The following is a 16,095-nucleotide window of genomic DNA, read 5'->3' on the forward strand; positions in this document are numbered from 1 at the left end:
TGCGATGGTCGGATTGCCCGTCGCGTACCTGGTATCGGGGAGTGACGCATTCGGAGGCTGACGGGCGATTGGCCGGCGTCGAGGTCACAGGACGGCTTTGCTGTGGCTTCCGCGCTGCGCTGTACCAGAGTCAATCTCACCGAGCCAACGAGACTGCAACTGCAGCCTTTGCAGCTTCTCACGCGGGCAACGGGCGCGGCAAGCACAATCGCGTGCTCGAGAGGCGTCAGGACGGTGATTGCAAAATCTCTGCCTCCGCTGGTCAGAGGGGCACGCTCAAGGTTGTGATCTGACGGTTTCTATCCGGCTGCTCTTCGGATACACGCCTTGCCTAACTCGGCCAGGCCGCGGTGGGGGCTTCTCAGGCGTTGCAGAGATCAACGGTTCTAGAAGGGTTCGCGTCGACCTGCTATCCCACCACCAGCCGCCCTACTGCCACACCACGCGTCCACGCCTGCTTCTGCTGCAACTGCCACCACACCACCATCGCTCCCTCGAACTGCTCGTCATCGGTCAGCCGCCAAGCAGCCCGCGATCCTGCAGTTGACATGCTGTGGGACCCAAACAAGTATATAAGCAGACATAGGCTAATCCAACGTCTGCGTCTCACCCTCGACACGTGCCCACGCTGCTGAGCTTGCTCTCTAGCCTACCACAGCCACCACAGCCCCCACAACAATCTCCCAAGGCCTCCACACTTCGCTACGAAAGCCATGTAGGATGCAATCCTTCCAAGAAGTCGGCATCCACATTAACAAAGCTTCGCCAAAAGTCTATCTCGCACCGGCTGGGCTTCTTCTGGACGGCCCACGTGACACCTTCACTTAATCTCCGACAATCGTCTGCATTCTTACCCATCACCAGGAACAGATCTCGGGCAACTACCACTTGACCTTTCCAGATGTCTTCGTAATGACCCAGCGTCATAGTCATTGATTTGTGTATGCTCCATTCGCTCATTGGCATATCCTTGGGAATGTACTTCCATTCCCAGAATCTGCCTCTGTCGTCCAAGAACCTGTCTCCCTCCCTGGCGTTCATTGGGTAGAAGTGCGGAGCAGACCACATACGCAGCGCTGAAAACCTTGCTGAAGCGTGTTGAGCTCGAAATTGTTTTGCCGTCTTGACCATGTAATCGCGGTCCAAGGGTGTCGGGTCTACCATTTCCCCGATCATTTTCGTTGAATGGTTCTGGTGCCGGCAATCAATGTAGAGGTCGAGCGGGCGGCCGGGTTCGGCCGCGGCTGTTACAACACCACTGACCCGCGGGTGATACGAAAGTCGAATGACGCCCGCTTTGAACAAAGGAATGATCACGGAACGTATCGCTTTGCGCCATTCCATTGGGTAAATGTCCTCTACAAACTCAAGAGCCCCTCGATTGTTGTCTTTCAGAAGCTTGTCCCGATCGGCCCAAAGCTTCGCTGGCATATACATGTTGCTATGATGCGTTCTCCGGTCTGGAATCCGCTTGGCTCTTTCTTCTTGGTCAAATAGTAGGGACGACCTGAATGGTGTGCCATATTCAGAAGCGACAAAGTCTTTTGTTTCATAGAACATGGCGATGGCAGCATAGGCTTGGAAAGCATCGTCAACGTTTCGACGTTCTTTGCGGAAGAGAGGTGCCATCCCCATAAACTTGCAGAGCTCGAACGGACCTGGGTTGATAGCGCTCATGACGAAATCGTCCATGGACGCTACCATAGACTGGTACTCGTTATACCTGCTAAGACCGCCAGGTTCCAAGTCCCCCAGATGACAACACTCCTTCGCGACTAAAATGCAATCGTCAGTTACTGTCAACACCGGAGACGATTAAGCTACCTCTATCACTTGACCGTTGGGAATGACTTTCAATCATCTCCCCAACATCATACGCCTTGTTAAGATATACTCGCTGACGGCGAAGAGCAGTCCTTAGCGTATACATGAAATCTGCAGGAGGAACCTCGAGTCCGGCCGTTACCATGCGTGCATGCTCGGAATCGTGTACTAGAGGTAAGAAATAGTGTGGGTCTTTTGTCTTAGCCACCCACTCATATTGTGGGACCAAAGGACCAGATCTTTGCTTGTGTGCTTGTTGATCTGCCTCGAACAAGTGTTTATGAAAATCTCCTTTCAAAGCTCGACCTGGAGCGCGCCTGGGACTCAAGTCCGTTTGTAATTGTGCATTCTCTTCCATACTGGCGTCGTCTTCGTCTTCGTTTTCGTTCGATTCAGACTCAGATTCAGATTCAGAATCAGGATTAGAATCAGAATCGGAACCCGATGATTCCTCATCAGTACTGAGATCGTAACTGATCTTCCAGGCTCTGAGCTTTCCCATCTGGAATTTCTCTATGGCGGTCTTATAACGGGGAGACCGGTTGGGTATGTCGCTTTCCGCGTCTTTCGGAAACAGGATAGCGTCCTCTACTTCATCCGCCTCTGTGAACTCGTATCGCAATTTAACCATGTCATCTACTGCTTTCTGTGTTTCGGGAAGGGACTGGTTGCTAGCAATCTCCGCATTCTTGTCGAGGACATCAGCCATAGTCTGTACCTTCTCCCCTGGATGAACGCTGCGAATACGCCCGGTATCATCTTCTTCTGTCACAGTTTGGAAGATGTGGCGAACCCGGGTTAACATGTCTTTGGCTGTCCGAAACTGAAGGGCATGCGCAAACACCTAGTTTCGTTAGCTATCCACAGATAGACATAGCTGTGCATGGAATACCTCTTCAATCTTCTGCTGCAGCTCGTAAGCGCCTCCACCGGGTGCCGCATCCCAAATGTAAACATCGTAGTAATCATCGAAATTGACCTGCCATGACCTCCTAGCTTCGACCTTTTCGATAAAGGCAGGTCCGACTTCGCTAGTTATATTGTATTCGCGTTTGCTAGCTCTACCAATCCCAGTCTTCTCACGGCTTAGCCAGAGTTCCTGTTCGGGTGGCTGCACTATGACATAACCAGTTACTGGATCGCGAATCAAAGCACGTAGTTCACCTGACTCCATAGTCAGGTACTGAATGAAGCGACGATTGAAGACATCGTTACGCTTGATGTACTGGGCAATGGGTGTACGAAGTCAGTGTAGGTCTTTCATGCAGTTTTTACAGAGAAACTTACGCCACAAATGATATTGCGGGATTCTTTGATCTCGTGTGATCGTCCTGCAATCCCACGGCCGCCAGTTTGAGATCTTTTTGTTTTAGCCTCGGCATTATCGATTTGAAAGTAAGGTATGAACCCAACAAGCGCGAGTTGTTGACGATGGGCATCCCCAGTGAATCTTGTCCACTTTGGAGCCAGGAAATAGTGATATGTGGTCAGTATGTTGAGCTCGAAGAACTCGTCCCAGTTGCGACACAAGGCGACGGCATCAGCGAGGTTGGAGTCTTTGGCGATGATGGAGAAGTGGAACCAGCCGCTGCGGTTGAGAGCTTGCTCGCTACGGTAGTTGTACATGTCACGACCGCAAACCCTGATCTTGACTCGCTTCTGAGTGAATGTGTTCTCACCAGAAGTGTTACCAAAGTCTACAAGGCCATTTTGTTCCGACTCGGGCGGCCGCTGTTGTGATTTCTTCTTTGTCGCTCTTTCGTGTTTGGTGCGGTATTGGTTCATGAGGACAGAACGTTGACCACTGTTGTTATGCATTTGTAGCATGATGTCGTCCGTAACATCGTTATGGAAAGGGTATTCAGCCGAGTCTGTTGGTACCTCAGGCTCATCAGCGCCATCCCTCTCGCGTATGAAGTCTGCACATGCATCTCGCACATCCTGAAGACTAGGACGCTCCAACTTGAGACAAAGATCTCGTAAATGCTCTCTTGTCACATCGTCCTTTTGTAAAAATTCCTCTATGTTGTTGGTCTGGATCGCAATGGGTAGCAGTGCGCTAGATGCTAAAAGAAGTCTACAGAAGAGGAGATTCTTAATTTCGCCGATCTCGACCAATAGCTGCTCGATCTCATCGTGAGGAAGTATGGGAGTCGTCCTGGGCTCGACAGCGCCCTCGCTGCCATGAACATAGTAGCTCGCTACGCGTTCAAACCGAACAGGCGTCCGTAGTCTCTCACGCATCTGCTCCTTAGTCTCCATTTCGATGAAGCCCTTGCCCCCATCGTCTTGTGTGGTTGGATCTTCTAACTTCTTTGTCTCTGCGTTAGCTTTTCTTGCTCTCTTCTTCGCGCTCTTGGAGAGCGCCTTCTCTGCAGGCTTTGAATTCGCTGGGCCGTCAAGCTGGGATGGCTCCGCTTGTACAGGGAGCTCGTCATGCTCCTGCACGTTGAGCATCAGAAAGAATTTGATGAGCTCAATGTAATTATCCTTTTCATAGCCGTACACATCTTGGATAGGATCCCATTCCTCTTGCTCTTCCTTTGACATCTGCGCGAGGCTTTTGGCATACATCTTATTCAGGTACTGTTCTTGGCGCTTCTTGTTCTCTTTGGAGTTTCTTTCACGTTGATGACGATCGATCTCTTTTTGGTGCCGTTTGAAGAGTAATGATTCCAGTTTCACTTTCCTCCCCTCACTTTCCGCCTCTTCCGCCTCTTTCTCCTGGCATTGTTTAATCCAACCAAACCACTGCTTCTGCTCGTACATGACTTCCGCAGCACGTTTGCCAAGTTTCTCGAGAGCTTTAACCATGTTGTATCGCTCATTCTGTAGTCGGTCCAGGTACTTTTCGTGGCCATAGTCGTTATCAACTGCAAAGAAATGACTATGATGCAGTTTGCGTGCTCGAATTACGCGATCAAGCAAGTTGTACCTTCGGAACAGATAGTCGTGTAACTCCCGTAGTGTTGCTTCGCTGTCGACATCGTTGAAGTCTTGAACAACGATAGAAGCTTTCTTTCCAGCCAAGTACACTGGCAACTCCTGTATATCGAGGACAGCGTTTCGCCCTTTGTAACCTAGGTACAGAGCTGCAAATGTGAGCATTAACAGGCGAAGAGCGAAGCTTGCTTACCATGACACTGTCGAGAGTGGAATGCACAGAGTCTGCCATCCAATGAAGTCGCTTCTCTGTCACAGACTGTTTGCGCACTCAAGTCTGATAGCAGCCGTGCACGACATATTGAAGCCATAGCACTGACGGAAAGTACACCGATCCAGACCCTTACCTAATACACATGATTTTCTCACAAACGTCGTTGACGACTCCGAGCAAATACTCCTTGTTCAATTCGACAGGCAAAAACGAAGTCCGTAGCGCTTCGAGTGACGAAAGGCTGGCGGTCTGAAGATGAGCCAGATGCCAATCGAGGGGAGCAAAGCGGGTATGCGCTAAGATCATGGCGCTAACCGCATATAGAAATAACCTTGGAAGAGTGGTAATCCTCTCAAGATCGCGCAAACATGACTTTGTATGGTATACGTAACAGAAAACGACGTCTGTTTAGTTGTTGTTCACATGATTGTTCTAGCCTTCTCCATAGTTTGTAATTTGCGATTACATATAATCGTCTTGTTCAATTTACTAGTCTACCTAGGTACATTAGACTGAAGGTTTCTTGGTGTATTCCAGGTTGAGACATTAGCGAGCTGGGGTGACCGGAAATTCGTTTTGTTGGCGGTAATGTCGTCTGCAATCGACAAGCACGTGGTAGATACGTCAAGAAGAAGAACTTCAAGTTTAATAGATAGAGCTTTTTGGGTTCGAGCGAGAAATGCTGACGCATAGGATGGACTTGATGTACACTGATAGAAATAAATTATGCATTTCTATTCCTTTGCTCAGCTCCCGTACTTCCTTCCGGCGTTGTGTAAGCCGTCGATCTTTCTACAAGGCATACGAACTGCCTCCTCTTCCTATCATATATAGCTACCTGACTAGCAACTCTTGAGATGGTAACGGCTAACCTGTATGAAGGTGGCTGTGGAGGTCGCGCTGGAATGGTCCTAAGCGGACATCTACTAGTCAACATTGAGAGCCTTATGAGTGGTGCCGTGTTCCGTCGTAATGTGCCCGATTGCCTCTACAACATAGGCATGTATGAGGACTAGCGGATATGGCCGCGGGGGAGCGAAGCAAAGAGATTTCCAGCTTCCATCACCGGCCATTGTATATGTTGCTGAACACCTCCCTGATATCTCGACACCAAATGCTGCCTACTAGTCTCAATCGCCGCCTTCCTCTTCTTTTGCCTTCTCTTCCGCTTCTGCCTTCTTCTTGTCCTCCCATTTCTGCTTCTTCTCCAACAACTTCTGGAGGTTCTTCGCGCCATTAAACACGCCATATGTCTTTGCACTACACGCCGCACATGTAGGATCCTTCCGATACCTTTTTAGGGCGCAAGCCTCGCAGAAGTAGTGTCCGCATTTTGTGATAATGGGATTCTTGTATGGCTTCTTGCAGATGATACAGGCGAACGGTATCTTCTCCAACAGCGCGAGATCAACCCCATCCTCATCCTTTTCCTTCTCGTCCCTGTTCGCAGAAGCGACAACTGTACCCCCTGGTTTCTTGCCCTTGGTCGACATCTCCCATTCGCGGTCCAGCTTCCAGCCTGCCGCATAATCTTCACGCGCGTGCAAGAACTTGCAGTTGTCGCCAAAACCACAGAACCCTGTCTGCTTGTAGTCCTTACACACATCCGGCGTGTAATCTGTGACGGTAATTGTTCGTATGTTTGTCGATGCTTTCATAGGCCCTACTTGGCGACTGGGCGCGTCGGGGTTCTTTTCAATGAAGGTCTGAGGCTTCGTTCGCGTGCTGCCGAGCAGGTTTTTGGAGCTGAGAGCGTCGTCGGCGTTCTCGTCGTACCAGTTTGATTGCTTGGTCGCATCGTTGCTTGCTTCTATCACGGCCGAGCGATTCGCTGCGTACTGTGTTGTGCCCTCGACGGCTGTGGTCGCCTTTTGGTCTGCGGTGGAAGCCTTGAGCGCATTACCGTTAGTCTTCCGTCGCTTGACTACGTGACCATCTTCGCCCTCTGCGTCTGACCCTGACGAGAAATCCGAGTCGGATTGAGGCGGTGGCGGAGCGACTTTTCGGGGCGCAGCTTTGGCACCTCGCTTCTTGAACTTGACGACGGGCGCGTCCATGGTCGGATATGCGTGAATGAGTGTGAGGTGAGGTGCAGATCAGGTAGTGTTGTAGGAGTGAGCCGCAGAAAGTTCGAGCCAAGCTGTGGCTAAGAAATCCAGTTTCACGTGATGCAATCTGGGGTAGTGGCGCAGGGCTTCGGAGGTCCCGGACTGTCTACAGTAGGTAGATAGCGGATAGGGACGGACTGGCAAGCTAAACCCTGCAATCAAACCTACGTAGACGTAAAACGTCTGTGACCGGTACTTGAGCTTTTTGTGGAGGTTGTGTTCGGGACTTGATGGCAGATCCTTTAGGTACGGTCTTATACCAGTTCATATGCAGGCTGCGGCATTCCTGCACCTGTGGATCCAGGACTAGCGAGCATAACGATGCATGCAGAAAGACGCCTGCAAACATGCGATAGAAACAGTGATATTTACAGGTGGGAGCATAGTTGGCTTCTATGTGTTGTTGTACATGGTGTGACCCTACCTAATAGCAGATAACCTTGCAAACACACTAAGCACGTTCTTCCAACGAAATGTTCTTTTCATGCGTTTCGCGGTGTTTGCTATGGATGTTACGTCTCACTGTGTTTACCAGGAACATGGCGTCACCCCTTTCCACGCAGCCATGTTGACATGGCACATGGTGGTCGTGGGGTAATGCAATGCGCGTCTTTGTTGCGGTGATCCAATCGCGCATACAAACAGCCCCCCTCGGCCTAGCAGAGCTGCAGTAGTGAGGGGGCCCGCTGCACTACCACGTCGTCTGCATAGTCTAGCGATTAGACGTGCAGCAAGTGCCGGCGCGAACCAATGGAGGGGAGCGAGGGGCATCTGTAGCTTTGTTGATGTTGTGGATGCGTGATGGGTGTGCGCGCTGGGTCGATGGCGAAAGCGTGAAAGCGTCAAAAGCCGCGCACGGTGCGCTTCATTTCGCTCTTCTGCACAACATCATCCGCGCTGCTGTCATCCCTCCTCTGTCGCCTCTGTAGCCCCTCCAGCCCGTTCGGCATTCCCTTCTTTTTCCTTCTTCGCCATCCCGAGGCTCAGCCTGGTGATGCGCCTTTGCTTCTTTTCCCTAGTGTGACGGAAACGCGACCGAGTGCCAGCAGCCGCTGCCGTGTCCCCAGTCGCTTTCCCACGCGTCCTTCTCATCCAAACCCTTATTCCATTCCGCCCACCGCCCGACGGAGTGTACCCTTTACTCGCTCCTGTCTCTAATACTCCCCCGACACGCCGCCACCACCTGCCGCTCTAATCCGCGCACGTTTCCCGCTCCTTAATCCTGCCTTTCGCCAACTCCGCCCATCTCCTACCGCCATTTCCGAGGCACAGCGACGTGCAAGTGGGGAATCTTTTCCAGGAGATGACACAATAAGAAACGACCCTAGGGACTACTAATGGCTACAGCAAATCCTCCACCGGGCGCGCTCTCGGTGGAGCACCACAATGGCTCCGACCCCTTCCTCGCGGCGCCGCACGACGCCCACCGGCAGCGATACTCTGCCTTCGACAACTCGCAGTTCTCTCTCTATCTTAATGGATCACCCCAGCAGGCCAAGCGCGCCCTCGAGGCACACTTGGCAGAGACAACGCGCAGACTACAGGAGACGTCGCATCTGGGCAGCGCGCTTGTCCAGCAGAGGAAGGAGCTAGAGGACAAACTGAAGGAGGTTGATCAGCAACAACAAGACAGTGATATCGGCCCAGAGCTGCGCCAGAGGCTGGCTGAGCTAGAGAAGGAGTTCAACGAGGTTGGTCGGGAAACGGCTCGCGCCTTTCTCCCCAAGTCTCGCGTCCCCAGTGGCGAGACTGATCCCACTGGCGGCTCCATCTACTCTAGCGAAGCGATCCAGTCACCGACCAAAGTGAGCGTTCCTTCGCGAAAGCAGAGGAACCAGCAGCCTAGTCGCATCAATGACATCGCGCTGGCTACAGAAATCTCTACGTCTTTGCTTTCTCAGTTGAAGGACCTCCAGGCCGTTCTCCTTGAGAAGGATGAAGCCCTCAAGGCGGCTGATCTGGATCGATCGCAGCTCGAAATTGAGGTCGAAGGCTTGTCGCAACGTTTACGGACACTCGACGAAAGCGAATCGCGGCTCAAAGACGTCAACTGGAACCTTGAGACACAGGTCCGCGAGTCGGAGACACAATTCAAGTCAGCGGCAGACAAGGAGCGAAGTCTCAACCATGCTCTGGACCTAGCACGTACTGAGAGATCAACCTTGGAGAAGGAGTTGGAAGATCTGAAGCAGATGTACACGAAACTCAATGACGATCACATCAACAAAACCAAGCAGCATGAGACTGAGCTTTCTAGTTTGCGGCGAGTTGCAGCCATGACAGAGACGGAGAAAGGTGCAATGCAACGCAAGGTCGAAGAGCTCACGTCCAAGAACCAGGAGCTAGCTCAAGCTATTGCTTACCGCGCAAGATCAGAACATCGTGGTCGATCTGAGGGATCGTCTGACGATGATCGTGGTGTGAGATTCCAATCTCGTACCCCAGAACATTCACCTGAACCTTCTCCAAGCAAGGCCACACCACGCCATGGTATGCTCGAATCGGAAACACTCAAACACTCGCTCCAGCACGCCCACCGTATGATCCAGCAACTCAAGAACAACATCCACCGTGAAAAGACCGAAAAGATCGAGCTGAAACGTATGCTTCAGGATGCCCGTGATGAGGTTGACGCTCAGCGCGCTCTGGCTGGACCTGGTAGTGCAAGTAGGCGACGGAAGAGTGACAAGGCTGCCTCCATGAAACCACCTCCGCGAGCTGATCGTCTTGGAGCATTGCGTAACGTCTCACAAGAGATTGTGGAAGACGACGAATGGGAAGAACAAGACATTGTACCTGAGACCCCAAGTAGGCCACCACAACACTTGAACTCTGTACCAGGGTCCTTCCCAAGCGGCTTCAGTTCCGCCGCAGAGACGAGCGCATACGAAAGCGCTGACACTGCTAACGAAACATCGGATGCTGCTTTCGAGACTGCCAACGAACGTGATGGCATGGCGACTGAATCTGACGCGTTCCAAACCGGAGCTGAGACCCTTGACGGAGATAGCAGCGATCAGCTGACTGAGACTGAAGCAGGACCTGCCAAGTCTAGTGCGCGACGGAGTCGACCATCCATCTCACAAGGTGGTCGCATCAATTCCTACCGAAGTACAGCCTCCGCCTCTGGCGACGAATATGATTCAGACTTCAGGACTCCTCTTCACCACCAGAGTTCTCGCTTCAGGTTGAAGGCTCGGGACAGCAGTTCGCGGAGATCGACGCCAAGAGGTTTGGATTTCTTCGCAGGTACGCCACCCGCGTCAAGAGACTCTCCTGCCGGCTATGTTAGCAGCAGCAACGAGAACACTCCGGCCCAAGGCAAGAGTCTGTTAGCAGAGTTGAACGATCTGAGTGGAGACGACGACGATGCCAGTTCTGTGGAGGGTTCGCCAAGTCGATCCAGTGTCGTGTATTCCAGCCATGCCACGCCAGATCCCCTAAGGAAGGCCGTTCTTGGAAGGTCCCTTCTTCAGTCGGATGCACCCAAGCCGACTATGGTGGATTCGGGCACGATGACAGAAGCAGATGTTCCTGAACCCATCTCCATATCTTCCATTTCAAGCCAGAACACTCAACCGCAAGCCGTTCCCTTGCCTACATTGCGAGTCTCTGCCCTGCATTCGCAAGATACGAGCCCGCAAGCTCTACCCCGTCAAGATCTCAAAGTCTCCTTGGTCTCCTCGCAAGACACCGAACCCAAGCATGTGCTTCCGCCAACTCTTGGGCTCTCTACCCTTTCTGGCCATGCTACCAGCCCTCAAACCCCTAAGATACCCCAACTGGCTGTATCATCTTTCTCAAGTCAAGGAACCGAGCCAAGAGTTCCTTCAGCTCCGTTGTTCGCAATTTCTTCGCTGAACGCACAAGATACAACGCCACGTGCTGTACCTATCGCTCCTCTAAAGATGTCGTCGGTGTCTGCCAATACCACCGAGCCTCGACATGTTGCTCCTCCTTCTCTGGGGGTATCCACCGTGTCATCCCAAGGTACTGACCCTATTGTACCAGCGGTGGACAAGGTCATTGCTCCTTCTCTGGACGTGTCGTCTATCTCTCAGCAGACTACGGAACCCCGGGAAGCTCCGGCCCCCAAGCTACTGGCTCCAGCAGGCCTTTTCACGTCTGCTATCTATGCGCAGGCGACAGAGCCTACACAGCACGACGAATCTACCTCGGCGTCGGAGTCGAGGTCAATCTCCGATATCGTTCCAGCATCTACTGCACAAGACTCTCATCACAGCAAACAGCCTGCACCACTCCAGATGTCAAGCTTGTCTGCTCACGCGACTGAGCCTAGGGACGTACCCTACAAACCGACATTGCTGCAGATGTCTTCTTTGTCGTCTCACACGACTGAGCCTAAGGATCTACCTCGTGCGGTCCCATCCACGTTCTCTGTAACGTCCGTTCAATCAACAGAACCGCTGGCGCCGAGACCCAGCAAGCAGCAGTTTTCTCAACTTTCCGCACAGGCTACCGAGCCTGCTGCACTGCGGCAACCACAGTTGGAACTGTCAAGTTTCTCTGCTCGTTCTACTGACCCAGTGGAAATCCCTAAAGCAGACCCGCCACAGCTCTCGTCGCTGTCCTTCCAGACATCCCATCCTGTGGAGCCTATGAGAGGAGCACCGTTCTCGTTCTCCGGGCTGTCTTCACGGTCAACTGAGCCAGTCGTACCAGAGAAGTCGTCTCCTGCCAACTTCTCGGGGGTCTCGTCTCAAGCTACTGAACCCGTACAGCCAAAGCAGGCACCTCTGCAATTGTCTGTCCTTAGCGGACTTCAGACCGAACCGGTCACACCCCCTGCTCCTTCGGCTTCTGTACACAACATTTCCGATGTGCGAACTGTCCAGGATACTCAGCCTGAGTCGCCGACGCTTCCGGCATTCCTGCCAACTCCGACAAGTCGTCCATCCACAGCGAATCGTGTTTCAGCTCCCACCATGACATTGTCTCCTGTTGCTACACAGGGCACTGAACCATTGACACCGTCAAGACCTGTTACTGCTCATCGGGCCGTCGCGCCTGCTGTAACTACCAGTGCTTCTTCCCAGACAGAAGCAATGGAGAACAAGCAAGTATCTACGCCAAAGCTTGGTTATTTTGACGCTACACTACCCTCGGATAAGGATGTCACATCAGAGATGAGCACCCCACGAGTTGACAGCACGGATGGTCGTATGCCTCTTACGCCTGTGAATGCCAATGTTGTTAGGGAAACGCCCCGAACACCAATGACAGACGGAGGCACTCAGACAATGGTGTCTGCCCAGCAAATCGACAAGCTACTGCTCGCCCGGAGTCAGCGATGGAGTAGTTTGATCACCACGTCCGGGCTAGAAAAGTCACTGTCTCCACCTGAGTCGCCTGGTAAAAAGTACGCAAATGAGCCAAGCCGAACACCCAAGCGTCCTGGTAGCTCTGGAAGTATGCGCTCTCGCGCTGCAACACCGCCACCACTGCCTTCGGATCATAAGGAAGTCATCGCCGCAGCGACTCTCAAACCAATCTCTCCGGGCGCAATGGGACCACCTACAATGCCAGCATCTGCCTACAAAAAGCGACCGCATACGCCTACTATCAAGACGAACAGCAACACTCTCACCCCCAGGACAGGCGGAACCACACCACGCGTACGCCGACAATCGCAGCGCAGCGGAGCTTCTTCGCCTCTTAGCCGGAGGTCCTCACTGTCGTCGTTCACCTCGGAGATTGACCAGCGCTTCAACATCCCAGGCGGCCCGTCTTTTGCTGCAAATGGACTGCCGCCTGGCGCGACAGATCCGCGCATGATACAGGCCATCACTCAGACCATGATCGGCGAGTACTTGTGGAAGTACACCCGCAAGACCGGGCGTGAAGGCATGTCTGAGAACCGCCATCGCCGCTTCTTCTGGATCCATCCTTATACCAGGACGCTGTACTGGAGCGACCGAGATCCTCAGAGTGCTGACAAAACGACGTTAAAGGCTAAAAGCGTTGCTATCGAATCTGTTCAAGAAGTTGATGACCCTAACCCTCTACCTCCCGGACTTCACCAGAAGAGCTTACTCGTCATCACGCCTGGTCGATCCATGAAGTTTACTGCTACAACAGGTCAAAGGCACGAGACATGGTACAACGCGTTGAACTATCTATGCCAACGGGTCGACGAGAGTGAACAGCAGAAGTCGCCTGCAAAGTCTGATCAGGAGCACAAGGCAGCCACCGAAGATGAGATCCAGGACGAATTCAATGGCGGATACCGCAGCTCCTCTCGGCAAACAGGGCGCTCAAGAGGCTCCATGGCGTCATATGCAACCCGGAGGACGTCGTCTCGCGATTATGGCCAAGTACCTACGATTCGACAGTCGCATGTTACACCACATCGTGCAACATCAACCGAGCCACTAGTGCATGGATCTGTTTCGAGCCGTATCAACAGCATGCTCCGACCCAGTGTCTCTGCTCTGCGAGGATCGTTTACGAGCCGGCGAAACAGCAGGACCAGCGCTACAGAGTCTGCCATGTACGAAGAGCCTAGCGTCTCGAATATGGAGCTTAGTCGGGACATCCATGAACACGTAGAGCGCGACCAGGATTTCATGCCTAATGTCCGAGCATGCTGCGATGGTAAGATTCTTTGATCCCAACAATGTACAAGAGCTAACATGTCTAAGGCAAACACGACGTTGGACACCTTCACCAACATTCAGTCAAAGGTCGACAAGTCAATTCTCAGGCTTCCAGGCCTTCGCTCTTTGGTTCCATAAGTTCGCGCGCACAATCCCGAACAGAGTCTCGCACAGAATCACGCACTGAGTCACGGACTGAATCACGCACTGAGTCGCGAACTGAGATGCGCAATGAGCAGATGCGTCACCAGACTGAGATGGAAGCAGCAAACTATGGAGCTGGTGCATAATCTCCGCCTCACGCCTACACTCTTTCCTATATTATCACTTGTGTTCGTTCTAAGCGGCACCTCACTAGTCACTTGATCTGACTGACAGTCTCTTTTCCTTTAGCATTAGTTGTTTCGTATGGGAACCGTTCCCATTTTCCTATGTATCTATCAATCCATCTCTCGGCTTTTGGACGTTACATCTCGGTTTGGATCCAGATGAAGCAGAAACTCAAACTCGATTTCAGGTTCAAGGGGCTTTGTGCATGGCGTTCGACGGTGATGCATTTTCTGTACAATTTGCACAGTACGTTGGAGCTGTACACTGAGACGACCTGACGCTTCCTTTACGGGCTAGTTCCCGGCTTCTCTCCATTCTACTAGAAGTATTTTTTCTACCGTCTGTAACTCGTTTGTCCTTTCTTCTTTCACTTGGACCATGCATTATTGTTTCAGTCGTATCCCTAGCATGGTGGCGTCACATAATGTTTTTACTTGGGTTTAGAAGATAGTGTTGACGGCCTGTAGTCAGATTGATAGAAGATGAATCAAGAAAGATCGAAATTGCAAAACAGCGTTTCCCTGACCATGCATATAATTTCTTCGTGCAAAGAAAGACAGCCTGTATGTAAAACAGGCGAGCACGAAGGAAGAAGCAAGTCAGAGTGAGTATTCTATTCATAGATGCTGCACTTGCTTATCGTTCTATGGAGATATTACGACTTTCACAACAGACCTACCAAAGCGAGATGAAGGTATGATGGCAGTGATGTGTCTGTCAAATAGCATGGCGGATCGAAGTGGATATGCTCGCATGAAGTTCATGCACACAGAAAGGCGTTCCTTGCTGGCCCAATAATGCCAAGATCTGCCGCGTGCGTCGAAACACCAAACTTTCGCTCCAGCCAACGCGCCTGTCATTTTGAATCTTTCCTCGACAACAACATCAACCACCCATCGCGCATCCCGTTTCCCGTCGAACCTTCACTTCTGCAACTGCGGGCAGCTTTCTGTATACCTTTAATAGACTTTCGCAACCAGCGCATAATACAAATCACCACCGCAAGGCCAGAGCGCGACGAAGCACGCCATATAGCTCCCGACCCAAGATCAGCGCCGCTCCGAAGCAAAATCGTCGCCGCTGCGACCCTTGAACATTCGGAACGTAGTATTGAGTCAGAACCGCAGTCATGGCGCGTAATTCCGAAAAGGCGCACTCGATGCTCTTCCGCTTTCGCGCTGCGCAGGCCGCCGAAGCTGGAATCATCGACATCTCGCGCACTCGCCGCCCCAAGCTCATAACCTCGGTCAACTCGATTCCCGTGTGTGAGAAATGGCGCGGCCAAGTGCTAAAGGAGATTTCCCGCAAGGTTACAAAGATTCAGGACGAAGCGCTTTCAGACTACCAGATCCGCGACCTCAACGATGAGATCAACAAACTCATGAGAGAGAAGCACATGTGGGAGAGTCAGATAAGAGGCTTGGGTGGGCCAAATTATATGCGAGGCGGACGAGTGCTGGATGAGGAAGGGCGGGAGGTGCCAGGAGGCGGAAAGGGGTATAGATACTTTGGACGAGCGAAGGATCTGCCGGGAGTCAAAGAGCTATTCGAGAGGCAGAGCAGGCCGGAAGACGACATGGATAAGGGGCGCGAAAAGAGGAGCGAGCTGAGGCAGAAGGTGGATGCGGGCTACTACGGCTACAACCTAGACGAAGAGGATGGGACGTTGCTAGCATACGAAAAAGCCAAAGAGAGAGAGGCTTGGGACAATTTCATGGTGCTCGGCGATGACATGGACGATAAGCCAAGCAAGACGCACAAGGAGTGGATGGAATTGCCTGGAGATGCGGGTGACGGCATACGATGGCGCGTCCCAACACTCGAGGAGGTGAACAACGAGCTGGTAGAGCGCAGAAGGAGGAAGCTCCTTGAGAAGCTCGGTTGAGTGCGTGATGGCGCTTGATAGGTTTGCCTTGCGGAGTTTGGCGGTAAACTGTTCATCAACAGACTGCGACTTCAGGATCAAAGATTGATACCCTTGCCGAGCAACCGGCTACAAAAAGATTAAATGTACATCAGAATCAACAGGACAAGCAAGAGCACGTCCGAGTCGCGAAGA

General features: G+C 52.2%; 4 protein-coding genes across 4 annotated transcripts; 2 read left to right on the forward strand and 2 right to left on the reverse strand.

Annotated features, from left to right (window-relative positions):
- Positions 1–702: 702 nt before the first annotated feature.
- Positions 703–5,078, reverse strand: J4E82_005760 (uncharacterized protein; the record flags this gene model as incomplete). Its single annotated transcript, XM_051732021.1, has 5 exons — positions 703–1,775; positions 1,825–2,668; positions 2,717–3,049; positions 3,112–4,916; positions 4,961–5,078. 5 exons carry the CDS (start codon positions 5,076–5,078, stop codon positions 703–705), a joined length of 4,173 nt encoding a protein of 1,390 aa, XP_051588270.1.
- Positions 5,079–6,111: 1,033 nt separating this feature from the next.
- Positions 6,112–7,038, reverse strand: J4E82_005761 (uncharacterized protein; the record flags this gene model as incomplete). The annotated part of the gene is made up of 1 exon (XM_051732022.1): positions 6,112–7,038. The coding sequence occupies one exon, from the start codon at positions 7,036–7,038 to the stop codon at positions 6,112–6,114; it is 927 nt and encodes a 308-aa protein (XP_051588271.1).
- A 1,388-nt stretch (positions 7,039–8,426) lies between these two features.
- On the forward strand, positions 8,427–13,718 carry J4E82_005762 (uncharacterized protein; the record flags this gene model as incomplete). Its single annotated transcript, XM_051732023.1, has 1 exon — positions 8,427–13,718. One exon carries the CDS (start codon positions 8,427–8,429, stop codon positions 13,716–13,718), a length of 5,292 nt encoding a protein of 1,763 aa, XP_051588272.1.
- Positions 13,719–15,165: 1,447 nt separating this feature from the next.
- Positions 15,166–15,921, forward strand: ISY1 (NineTeen Complex (NTC) component; the record flags this gene model as incomplete). Its single annotated transcript, XM_051732024.1, has 1 exon — positions 15,166–15,921. One exon carries the CDS (start codon positions 15,166–15,168, stop codon positions 15,919–15,921), a length of 756 nt encoding a protein of 251 aa, XP_051588273.1.
- Between the last annotated feature and the right edge of the window lie 174 nt (positions 15,922–16,095).

This window comes from Alternaria postmessia (assembly GCF_024291825.1).
Source record: "Alternaria postmessia strain BMP 2775 chromosome Unknown scaffold_31, whole genome shotgun sequence".
NCBI lineage: Eukaryota > Fungi > Ascomycota > Dothideomycetes > Pleosporales > Pleosporaceae > Alternaria > Alternaria postmessia.